Here is a 12,740-nt window from a genome sequence, read left to right as displayed (position 1 = left end):
AGTCAATTATTTAAACCATTCCCTTTAAGAAAACAAACCTATAGCATATACTGAAAAAGTCCTAAGGAGAGTATAAGAAATGTAACTAAGCTTTTCCATAGGATGAAAGCAGAAAAGGGTTTAAGTAAAGGTTTTATGTATTAAGTTAATTGCAGATGGTCTCTAGGAATTAAAAGATTATTTCTATAAAGCTCCTTAAATCATAATGGAATCAAAGGAAAAGAGGTGATGAAAAGATATTAAATACCAGTTTATTCAACAATGAAAATAGAATAAACTAACAATTCTAATGTGCCAATTAACCCTATTTTTCAGCAGCTAATTTTGCTACCTACACTGTGTCACTGTGTCCCCCACTTTGGGACTGAGTTTATACTGTTTCTGAGGAGAACTATGGTAACCACAGGCTTCCCAGGTGGTGCCAGGGGTAAAGAATCTGCCTGCCAGTGCAGGACACGTGGTTCGATCCCTGGGTCGGGAAGAGCCCCTGGAGGAGGACATGGCAGCCCACTCCAGTATTCTTGCCTGGAGAATCCCATGGACAAAGGAGCCTGCTAGGCTACAGTTCAGAGAATGGAAAAGAGTGGACATGACTGAAGCGACTTAGCACAGACACATGCATGATAACCCACAGAGCAAAAGATATAAGAAGTATGTTAATTCAGGAAATGTTACTTTAACCAGCTAGACCTGGAAGTACTTGTTAACTTTTTAATTTTAGGGAATAGCATTTATTTATTTATCAGTTCATTTCTCAAACGCTATCTGCTATGTGGTAGGTTTTATTCCGGACACTGATAACCAGTGTATCAAAGTTCTCTGCTCTCAAGAAGTTCATATTCTAGCAGAGGAGATAGAAAATGAATACTTTCAAATAGCACTAACTGCTATCAATAAAACAAAACAGGAAAATTGTGAAAGAGAATGACCAGGAGTAACAAGGCCACATGGCCATGGAAGGCTTCCCTAAGAGGATATTTGAGCACAGACCTGAATAGTGAGATAAGAACCAGTCATTTAAAGAGCAGGTGAAAGAATTCTCTAGATAAAAAGCAACCATGTTCCAAAGAAGAGAGATAAGGTCAGTGGAACTGGTAAGGAGAAAGTGGTGCATCTTGAGCCGGGAGAGGCAAGTAGGGTCTAGTCCATGCAGGGCACTGTAGGCCACAGTGAGGAATTTAGATTTATTCTAGTACAAGGAAGAGTACCAAGGAGGTTTCAAAGAGGGAAGTGATATAGTCTGATTTATGGTTCAATGATATCACTCTAACTTCTATGTAGAGAATGTATTATAGTGAAGAAAAGTGGAGGGAGCGGAAAGAAGCCAGGAGTCCAGGGGGGACTCTACGGAGATGTGGACAAGGGTGCCAGTGATGAAAATAAACTTGAAATGGATCAAAGATCTCAACGGAAGACCAGAAACTATAAAACTCCTAGAGGAGAACACAGGCAGAACACTCTCCGACAGGATCACAGCAGGATCCTCTGTGACCCACCTCCCAGAATATTGGAAATAAAAGCAAAATTAAACAAATGGGACCTAATTAAACTTAAAAGCTTCTGCACAACAAAGGAAACTGTAAGCAAGGTAAAAAAAAAACAGCCTTCAGAATGGGAGAAAATAATAGCAAATGAAGCAACAAAGAATTAATCTCAAAAATATATAAGCAACTCCTGCAGCTCAATTCCAGAAAAATAAATGATCCAATCAAAAAATAGGCCAAAGAATTAAACAGACATTTCTCCAAAGAAGACATACAGATGGCTAACATACACATGAAAAGATGCTCAACATCACTCATTATCAGAGAAATGCAAATCAAAACCACAATGAGGTACCATTTCACGCCAGTCAGAATGGCTGCGATCCAAAAGTCTACAAGCAATAAATGCTGGAGAGGGTGTGGAGAAAAGGGAACCCTCTTACACTGTTGGTGGCAATGCAAACTAGTACAGCCACTATGGAGAACAGTGTGGAGATTCCTTAAAAAAACTGGAAATAGAACTGCCTTATGACCCAGCAATCCCACTGCTGGGCATACACACCGAGGAAACCAAAATTGAAAGAGACATGTGTACCCCAATGTTCATCGCAGCACTATTTATAATAGCCAGGACATGGAAGCAACCTAGATGTCCATCAGCAGATGAATGGATAAGAAAGCTGTGGTACATATACACAATGGAGTATCACTCAGCCATTAAAAAGAATACATTTGAATCAGTTCTAATGAGGTGGATGAAACTGGAGCTTATTATACACAGTGGAGTAAGCCAGAAAGAAAAACACCAATACAGTATACTAACGCATATATGTGGGATTTAGAAAGATGGTAACGATAACCCTGTATGTGAGACAGCAAAAGAGACACAGATGTATAGAACAGTCTTTTGGACTCTGTGGGAGAGGGCAAGGGTGGGATGATTTGGGTGAATGGCATTGAAACATGTACAATATCATATACGAAATGAAAAAAAAAAAGGGTGCCAGTGATGAAGAATGAAGTGGAGGATTCTAAATAGAAATCTGATCTGACTGGAACTAACATGTGCTGTATGATGGGCTTATTAATTTTCTTTTTATTAGAATCGTAAACAGAGAGCTGGAAGGAGTTTAAAGGTACATATTCTAATTCCCTACTCAGTGCAGGAATACCAGTGCAGGAAACTCAGAGAGAGAGTCACTAGACTGCTTGTGACACACTCACTATTTCACAAAACTCTCTTGTCTTAAAGCAGCTCAATATTATACTGAGCTGAAATTTACTCCAGCATTCCATTCATTCAGTCAATCTATATCTGTCTTGTGATAATTATGTGCTGGGTATTATGACACATTGGGAATTAGATGGTATCAAATACATTTCATGCTCTCAGGGAACTCACTGTCTCTCAGAGAGCTAAACACAGACATTGAAAATTCAATGAATAAATCATTTAAATTTTATCCTCTAGAGTTACTCATTATATATATTCTTTCTTCCTTTCAAATATTTAAAATTCAAATATTGTGTCTCCCCTCATCTGTATTCTAGGGAGGGGAAATGCAATAAGCAGAAAATGAAATAGATATGCAGTATGTCAGGTTTTAAGGCAACAGGTTAAGGAAAGATAAGGAATCTCAGGCAGGTAGAGGCATTGCTGTTTTACATAGGGTTGGTCTGGAAGAGCCTCTCTGATAAGAGAACATTTAAGTAAGGAACAGTTGCCAGGCATTGCACTAGGTCCTGGGGACTAGCTTTATGTCCATGGGTGGCAACTGGGTGAGGCTAAAATCAGCAAATCTACCTTCAAACTGCAACCTGAAGATGAGTAGGAGCTACAGGGGTAAAGAATTGGGCAAGACAAAGCAGGTGCAAAACTTAGGAAGTGAAGAGAGAGCAAAAAGAACAAGGACAGGGAATGACTGTCCTAGTTACATCACTGATCTGAGAAAATCCTTATCTGAGTGTGCTTTAATTTTGTCCATGTTCCTCTTTGGGAATGACTGGTATCATTATCTGCTTTATTCTAGATGCCATATCTCTATTAGTGCAATCAGCAATTTCAGGCATAGTCCATTGAATTTGGACTATATATATATGGTAATCCGTCAGAGCCACTGAATTTTTTTGCACATGAAATGCCAATGACAATCATTGTCATAGGTCCTCGAGGAGTCCTACTCTTGACAGAGCTTATGCTGTAACCACAGTAATAGGAGAGGATAGATCAGGGAGGCGGTTGGAGACAGGTATGGAAAATGGCCTGTCTCTGTCAAGCCTCCTTGCTTTTTCTTTCTCCTGTCCACTGCTCCTGGCGTATATAGCTTCACTGTGTACGAACACCCTTGCTTCCTGCTACAGTAAGTCTGCTGAGAAAATAGAAGGGACAAATTAAATACATCTATTTTAATGCCCTTTGAGAATTCTTCAGCTATCTAAAAATCACATAAATTCCATTTTCCAGCAAACTAATATAACTACAGTTTGCTTAGTCTGAGCCCCAAGCATACCCCTATGGCGAAAAGCAAAAAATCTCAGCTGTCACTATATAATCTCATTACCTTATAAGCAAGGCTTTACTGCTATCTTCCAGTTTATTCCTATGTGCCTTCTGTACTTGGTTTCAATACCCCTTACTTCACTCCATGCCTGTCCTCTGTTTATGCCGCTGCTTTAATAAGTTCTGCTGTAAAAGTGGCCCCTTTGCAAAGTATCGTCTTTAACTTGGGAGAACTGACATCCTAGAAAAGTAGGCAACAGTGCCAGTGTGAGTCACCTAGTGTGAAAATGCTGTGTACCTTTTGCTCTCACCATTGTTTCCAGGCGGCTGAAATGTATTGGGTTGAACAAAAAGTCTGTTTGGGTTTTCCTGTCAGACGGTTATGGAATTCCAGTACAATACAACTAATGAGCTGCTTCTGCTTTGCAGCCCTCTAGGGTTCTGGCTGAGTCTAGTGGCATATATCTAAAGTGACTCAACAGTCCTCCTGTTCTGGCACCAGTGTAGAAAGCTTACACCTCCTCTCCTGATGCGTGACAAGGCATATATTCCATTTCACACAGTGATTTGGAAAGAATGTGACTGGCAGGTTCTTAAACATTAGGGCTTGCCAAGTTTCACTGCAATACACAATACAGGTTAGCTCTACTTCCTGAAAATTATAATTTTATTTTCACTCCACAAGTATCAGAGAGATAATAATGAAAAAGTCAAAAGAAGTCCTTGCTTTCATGGAGCTTAAAACTTAGTGACAAAGTGATACTATAACCACATATTTAGATAAACTTACAGTTTCACCTCTAAAGCCTTTTTCACCTCTGGGTCCCTGAAAGACAAAAGAAAATGTTAGTTTATTTTTTATCAAATGTACTTGAGGCTGTATACAGAACATGATAATTAATGGGCTTTTCCTTTTCCCTATCTAGCAAGACTTGTTTAGCTAAATTAACACAAATTCTAGTTTTATTTTCTTATGTTAAGCGAAGCAAAACAAAAACTGTTTTGCTATTCCTAGTTTTACCTTAAAGTGAGATGTTATGCTACTTATTCATTCAATTAAGTTAAAGCAGCTCATCTGATAATCAAATGCAAAATAATTTTAAAAGGAAATTAACAAATTAAATTCTTCTAATATCTATTTCCCTCAGCCTTCTAAAACCTTGCTTCCAGAGTGGTTTCCTGCTTCTCTTTTACCCTCTTTATTTAAATCCTCCTTCTGAGCTACATCCTACAGATTTTGAAATGTTGTATATACTTTCATTCAGTTCAAAATATTTTCTAACTTTCTTTGAGACACTTGAGTCCATGAATTGTTTATAAGTGTGAGGCTTAATTTTCAAGTGTTTGGCGCTTTTCCTATTATCTTTCTAGTTTACTAATTCTTAGTTTAATTCATTATGGCCAGAGAACATACCTTATATGGCTTCTATTCTTTTAAGTATAATAAAATTTGTTTTATGATCTAAAATATGGTTTATTTCAGTAAATGTTCCATGTGCACATGAGTGCTGTTGCTGGAACTACTGTTATTTCTGTTACTATTTTCATGTTCATCCTTGTGGAAATTGTTATGCATTTTTTAATTAAAAAATGAAATAATACTATTCATTTTTTCTGTAACATGAATATGCACCCTCAAAATATTAATGCTTTTCTGTATCAACCCACAATTCCCACATAACTATAATGTTTATCAGTAGTACTTTGGCCACCTCATGAGAAGAGTTGACTCATTGGAAAAGACTCTGATGCTGGGAGGGATTGGGGGCAGGAGGAGAAGGGGATGACAGAGGATGAGATGGCTGGATGGTATCACTGACTCGATGGACGTGACTTTGAGTGAACTCCGGGAGTTGGTGATGGACTGGGAGGCCTGGCGTGCTGCGATTCATGGGGTCGCAAAGAGTCGGACACGGCTGAGCAACTGAACTGAACTGAACTGAAAACCATATAATAATATTTTAAATAAATTGCCTATTATATATTTCTTTTTTAAATTTTTGTCATGATAGACAACACTGTGATGAATATTCTGATACTCTTAAAATTTTTTTTTATAAAAATTGTCCTCTAGAAAGTTCGTTTGAAATTGCACTTATACTTGCAATATACAGGAGTGTATGTATTTTTTTTTTTCCTGACACATGCTCTAATGTACTATTACTTTTTGTTAATCCTGCAGGCTAAAAATACCATATCATTATCTAGCCACAATTTATATTACTTATTTTGTGTTTCCTATCTTGTATTTAATTCATTTTAAACTAGGTATTAAATTTTAAAGGGGGCTTCTCTGGTGGCTCAGTGGTAAAGAATCATCTTGCCAAGCAGGTGAACCAGGTTCAGTCCTTGGGTCAAGAAGATCCTCTGGAGAAGGAAATGGCAACAAAACCACTCCAGTATTCTTGCCTGAAGAATTCCATAGATAGAGGAGTCTAGTGGGCTACAGTTCATAGGGTCGCAAAGAGTTGACATGACTTAGCGACTAAACATGAGCAACTTTAAAAAGCTGATTTTTAAGCTAGCTTTACAGAACTTCTTTTTACACTCTCTCCCACCTCTAATCCAGTATTGACTTAGTATATATCTATATTTTTTTCTAATCAAATATTGACAAATGTGTTTATATGTGGATGGAGTGATTGGTCATATTTTATAATGCTGATATCATATATTCTTTTATGTATGATACATTTCATGCTAAATAATACACCATGAAACAACAGTCAGCCAAACTAGATATAAATTCTAATAGTTTCATAATATTCCACAAAGTGGCTAGATCACAGTTTACTCAACCATTCTTCTACAGATGAGCATTCATGTTATTTCATCCTTTTTCCCCCCAGTAAAAATGGTGTTGTGGGGGAAAAAAAAAAACCAAAAAAAACACCACCTCTTTGTTAAATTTCCTTAGTGTATTGAGTACTTTTATCTCTATGGGACAAATTCTTCAAAGGGGAACTTCTTGGTCTTCACATATATGTACATTTATTTTAACAAATATCTTTTCATAAAGGCTGTAATTCACATTTCTAACAAAAATACTACTCTCCCCACAGCCTTTTTTGAGAGGTTAGATGCAATATCTCATTATTACTTCAATTTATGTTTCTCTGACTAAAAGTTAGGAGAGTACATTTTCAGATAGTTACTGACCTTTTGATTTGTTCATTTCTCTAAGTTTTCTTTTTTATACCAGTTTATAAAGCTTATATATTAACCCATTATGCATTGTTTGCTTTGCAATTACTTTTTCCCAATTGTATTAGTTTTATTTATGGAATCTTTTCCCATACAAAATTTAAAAAATTTAAAGTATTCAAATATGTTTTCTGTTCTTTCATAGTTTTCAGATGAAGTGGCAGAGGTTGAGAAGTTAGATAGCATCACTGACTCAGTGGACATGAGTTTGAGCAAACTCCAGGAGATAGTGAAGGACAGGGAAGCCTGTTGTGCTTCAGTTCATGGGGTCACAAGAGTGGGACACAACTTAGTCACTGAACAACAAATAAAGGTCTCCTCAATCCTTAAGCTATACTTTAGCTTCCTACTTTTTCTAAGATTTTTAATTGTTTCTTTTCTTTCCTTAAAACGTTCATCAGAGATTTTTGAAAAATTGAGTGAAATAGGGTTCCAATTTCTTACAGCAGTAGTAAGACTAAAAAGACTTTGTCCTCCTTGCCTATCACTGGGGTAGGAATGGGTGTGTGGCTGATCAAAAGACATGAAAAAAAAAGGGAGACTTCTAGACAAGTTTTATTTTTCCCAAGACAGGGATATAGGTCACTTTTTCACTTTGGATGATTATATCTAGATGTGATAACTGAGATATTGTGGTCATTTGCCCTAAACCTAATTATGAAGATAACATTTAGGATGGTAGAATAGAGATATGGAAATAGTCTCAGATAACAAGATTAAGTCACCAAATACACCAAATCTGAAGCCCTTCCTAACTCTGAGATTCCCATAGTAAGATAAGTTTCCTTATTGTTAAAGGCGGTTTGATTCAGGGTTCCTATTCCTTGCAGCCCAAATCATACTGATATACCATTTTCCTTATAATTAAATTCCCATGTAGTCTGAGATCTAATTCTGGGCTCTAAACTGCTACAATGATCTACTGTTTGTACTAGCACATAGTTTCATTTACAAAGACTTTGAAATAATGTTTTCTTATTTGGAAGAGCAAGTTCCATCCCCCACCACTATTTTTTTCCACAATGTGTTTTGACCATTCTCAAATGCTTATTCTTTCATAATGAACTTTCCTTATAAGTTTCTTCTGAGAATAGAAAAAATAGAAGATGGAAAAAATTTGATGTGCATGCTGAACATTGTAAGGGCCTTTAAGAACTATCTATAAACAAAACACAGTAAGATATTTTAATTGAGCCACTTCTTTATCATATTTTCCTTGACCAATTAATACTCCACATTTTTGATGGAAGAGAACAATCATTCCATAATCAGAACAGTATGTGTTCCTTAGCTTGCAGAAGAACCACCCACTGAAATATGAGAATTCTCCCACTTACAACATCCCACTTAGACTGTATAGCTCTGAGCGGTAAATGCTGCAAATCTAGAAAAATAGTGAGCTACACATTTCATTTTTTTAAAAATCAAAAAGCCAATAACTTTGGTGGTGAATTCTTCTCTAAATTTATCAATAAGAATACTGACAATATTTGAAGGATTCTGTTTTATATTTTTAAACTCTGGTCTTTCTATATACCACACTTTCAAATGGTTCAAAATATTGATTCCTTGCAGAGAATGAATATTTCCTTTCCAAGTCTCAATTTTCCTCTTGTATATTTACACTATTTAGTGTTGCAAAACCCTCCCATGACTACCTCACCATTCACTGTCTTATTTTCCTACTTTATTTCACAGCAAGATTCCCTACGGCAATGGCATATATTAACTGTCTCAATTTCCTCTCCAGACATTGCTTGAATGGAGTAGAAAGAGCACTGCTCTTGAAGTAAGAAATATTATCTATGCTATTTACTACCTGTATCATCTTAAATAACTAAGTGAACCTTCATAAACTTCATCTGTTTACTCCTGTCTTGAATGCAAATAACCATACATGCTCCAAACTCTGCTTAAGAATTTGAGAAAAGTTATTATTACATACTTTGATTTACTTCCTTCCTCAGTGCAAGTTGTACTCCATCTTCTACTGCAATTTATCCTCTTAAAGATCACTGTTAGCTACTCCTTTCTGGAAACTGACCTTAATCTTGTGCTTTTCTGGGTTTTCTGTTATTTCCACCAACTATTTCTTTCTGTTATAAGAGTGAGTGCTTTTAAAGACTCAAATCTTGGCTGTCTGTCTATCTTTTCTTATGCTCTCTCTTTCAGAAAATAAATTCTTTTTATTGCTTTTCTGATTATGATGCTCAACCCCTCCTCCCCTACCCAGTTCTATTTTCCTTTCTCAACTAGTTTTAAGTGCCTACCTCACTATATGTATCTTCTTCATTACATTTGATCTCTAAATTCTCAGGAAGAACTTTCTACATGAAAATGTACATTTTTGCCCTTGCTTCTCAAATACCCAGAGTGATTCCTTGTGGATTACTCTAGAATAGGATTAAATTAAAGAAAAAAAAAAAAGAAAATGGGAAAAAAAAAAGACCTTTATTGCAACAAACTTACAGTTCTACCTGTTGGGCCTATTATACCTTCTCTGCCAAAGGGACCAGTGCTTCCCTGTTGAGATAAAAAAAAAAGAAAAGAAAAGAAAACAGGTCAGTTTCATTGCCCGTATTTCAGAAAAATTCTAGAAAATGTCTTGCACAATAGCAAAATTGTTCATGTCCACATAATTCCAGTTTTTATTACAAAATCTTATGGTGTTAGCAGAAATCATAGTAATTTTGATCTGATTCAATTCTGTATATTATTATAATTTTCCATGAGGAGAATTAACCTATAATTTCTAACAAACTGGTAAATCAGTATTACAATTTTTATTTGGTGATAGTTTCCATGATGCCATTTTATATGTATGTCATTGCATAACAAATGCAATTACTTAAAAAAAAAAGAGTACAGAGGGTCATGTATATAATTTTAAATAAATTTATTTACAGATGTTGAAGGAGCAATTGTTTGAGTGGAATTGACAGAAATTATGGGAAAGGACCATAGGGCATCCTTATGCCCAATTAAACTTCTGATTCCTTCGTCAGAAATAAGAATGCCTAATTCACAGGGCCATTGTAAGAATTAAATGTGAAAAACAAGTTTGAAAGTGTAAGCTGCTCCTGGATTATGAAGATAACTTTGAATAAGCTGTATGTCTAGTTAATTCCTCCCAAAGATGGAGCCTATCATTTCTTAATGAATACAAAATACTTACTTTAGCTATTTTCCCTCAACCCCTATTCCCACTCCCACTGGCTACAAATTTCAGTGTTTCTAGCTCCACTTGACCTGGAATATATAAATGTGAATATCTAACAGGCTTTCTCTTTGTCCATCTCTTTTTCCTGCCAAGGTATAGAAAATACTGTCAATAGAGGTAATTATAATGCTATGCAGTCTACTGATAAAAAACTTTAACATTATGTTGGCTTAGAATGAGAGAAATTATCTGCTACTCTAAAAAGTAAATGTAATGAAATCACATTTAAAATATAATCACATCACATTTAAACATTTATCACATTTAAGTGATAATTTTATAAGATGGTACACAAATCTCAAAGAGGCTTGATTTCTTAACCTAATCAAATATATCCTCGATACTGGCTTATTACTGAAAAAAAAAATCAGTAAAGCTTTAATCGAATAAACTTGACCGTGATCTATCTGAAACAATGATTTATTTTTTAAAAATTCAGAGGTATACATAAACTCTAGAAAGAGTAAAGAGCAAAATACTGTTTATTTTTATCTAAATGTGTTCAAAAGATGAGGTGCTATGGTATTAACTACCTAAACATAACTTTGAAATGGATAAGAATTAATCTAGATTTCCTACCTTAATTTAATCACCAAATTTTGGTTATTGAGCAAGAACTAGGCACTAGGTCACTTAATATTCATTCTACTTTCCAATCATGCAACTAGCAAGCAACCTCTAACATATTATTCAGTCAATCAGATGTGGATTCAAATAATGACTCCTTTACATACTAGCCATATATGGCTTTCAGTGAATTACCTTGTGGAGATTTAGTTTCCTTATCAGAAAAGTAGAGATAATAGCTTCTCTCATGGGATTTTTATAAGGAATAAATGATATAAGGACATAAACTGAATATCAGTATTTTGTACATAATAGTTTTTTGCTAAATATTAATCTAGCAAGGCTTTTCACGTGTCTCTATAATGACTTAATAAAGGAATATTTACAATTATAATTTACTTGTGAGCTAGTTACCAAAACTTTATTATTTTAGAGCTGATAAGATTTCTGGAACTGCAAAGCAGTATAGGCTTAGATCCTGGCTTACAGAGACACAGTGCTTAGGACAGAGGCTAGGCAAGCAGCCAAATTCTCTTTGACAATATCAATAAAATATTTAATTACCTGAGAACTTATTTGCACCTGGAGAAATGTTGAGAGGGGTCTGTAAATAAACATTTCCCATGACAACACTGCTCTTTGTATTATGGAAAACAATTTATTGGAACAGTTAGGGAAGGGGTGTAGGGTTTCTAAAATTGACTTTTCATTTAATATTTGCAAAAGACAGTGTTTTTCAGTTGTTAAGTTCTTCAAGATTCAGTCCTCCTATGTCTGAACTGCTCACCTTCCTCTTCTCAACTCTCCCCACCCCTGCTTTAGCAGCTGCTATTAGTCATAGAGGGGTTTCCCTGGTGGCTCAGACAGTAAAGAAGCTCCCTGCATTAGTCATAGAGGAGCTACTACTACATTCAAACCAATGCTTCATTTTTTTTACACCTTTCTTTCTCTATAGTTTTATAGATCATCTCATCAGTTAGGAGAGTGTGGTTAATAAAAACAAAACTAAGAAAGCAAGCAAACAAAACAATAACCAATAACTGCTGGTGACTTATCTATGCTATTAATATTTATGTTCTTTACAGTTTACAATATCAAGCTCTAAACAGCTAATTGGAGTTCTTCTGAGCCCTGATCTTTCCAACTCTTTAATTAATTCCTCATCACTCTCTAGGGATACCCACCCCTGAGCAGAGCGATTGGGAACCATTCTTCAGAGTGTTGTCTGCGGAATTCAGGTCACAGACAAGTCTCCTCCAGGTGGTACATGAGGGTGGTCTCTAGTTCCTGGTCATATTAATGCTTATAACATGAAATCACTTTATGTTTTTGTTTCTGGTGTAAGTTAATAAATACATTATCCAGTAGTCATATTAATTCCTTTTTTTTTTTTTAAAGTAAGAACCAAGAAGCATGGGTGGTCTGCAGGGTCTTTCACTCAAACTAATATATGAACTAACAGAGGTTGAGAACCTCTTTGCATGTACTCTAAGGAATTTCTATTTTTAAAGTAATTTTATTAAGTTATTAACTTGAAGTATATTATTTGTAGAATTTGTAACCCTAATTCCTGTAATGAGCAAAGAAACACAATATATGGGAAGGCAGAATGACTTCATATTTACCCTCTGTCCAACAGGGCCTTTAGGACCTGATATTCCAACAATGCCAGCATCTCCATCGGGACCCTAGAAGCATGATTTTAAAAAAAGCCAAAATATGAACATTTTACACTTGAAATAACCTTGTACCAATCTATTAAGAA

At 35.6% G+C, this 12,740-nt stretch overlaps 1 protein-coding gene across 1 annotated transcript in view; it reads right to left on the bottom strand.

Annotated features, from left to right (window-relative positions):
* COL24A1 (collagen type XXIV alpha 1 chain) overlaps positions 1-12,740 on the bottom strand; it is a 363,647-nt gene that overhangs the window by 29,584 nt on the left and 321,323 nt on the right. The window contains exons 52-54 of the mRNA XM_052638047.1: positions 12,601-12,663; positions 9,658-9,711; positions 4,775-4,810 (exon numbers count right to left, since the gene is read on the bottom strand). Of these exons, the coding sequence (XP_052494007.1) occupies positions 4,775-4,810; positions 9,658-9,711; positions 12,601-12,663 (153 nt within the window). The remainder of the gene's footprint in view (positions 1-4,774; positions 4,811-9,657; positions 9,712-12,600; positions 12,664-12,740) is intronic.

The sequence above is a fragment of the Budorcas taxicolor genome, chromosome 3, assembly GCF_023091745.1.
Source record: "Budorcas taxicolor isolate Tak-1 chromosome 3, Takin1.1, whole genome shotgun sequence".
Taxonomy (NCBI): domain Eukaryota; kingdom Metazoa; phylum Chordata; class Mammalia; order Artiodactyla; family Bovidae; genus Budorcas; species Budorcas taxicolor.
Note: the sequence above shows the minus strand (reverse complement) of the source record. Positions and strands in the feature narration are given on the sequence as shown.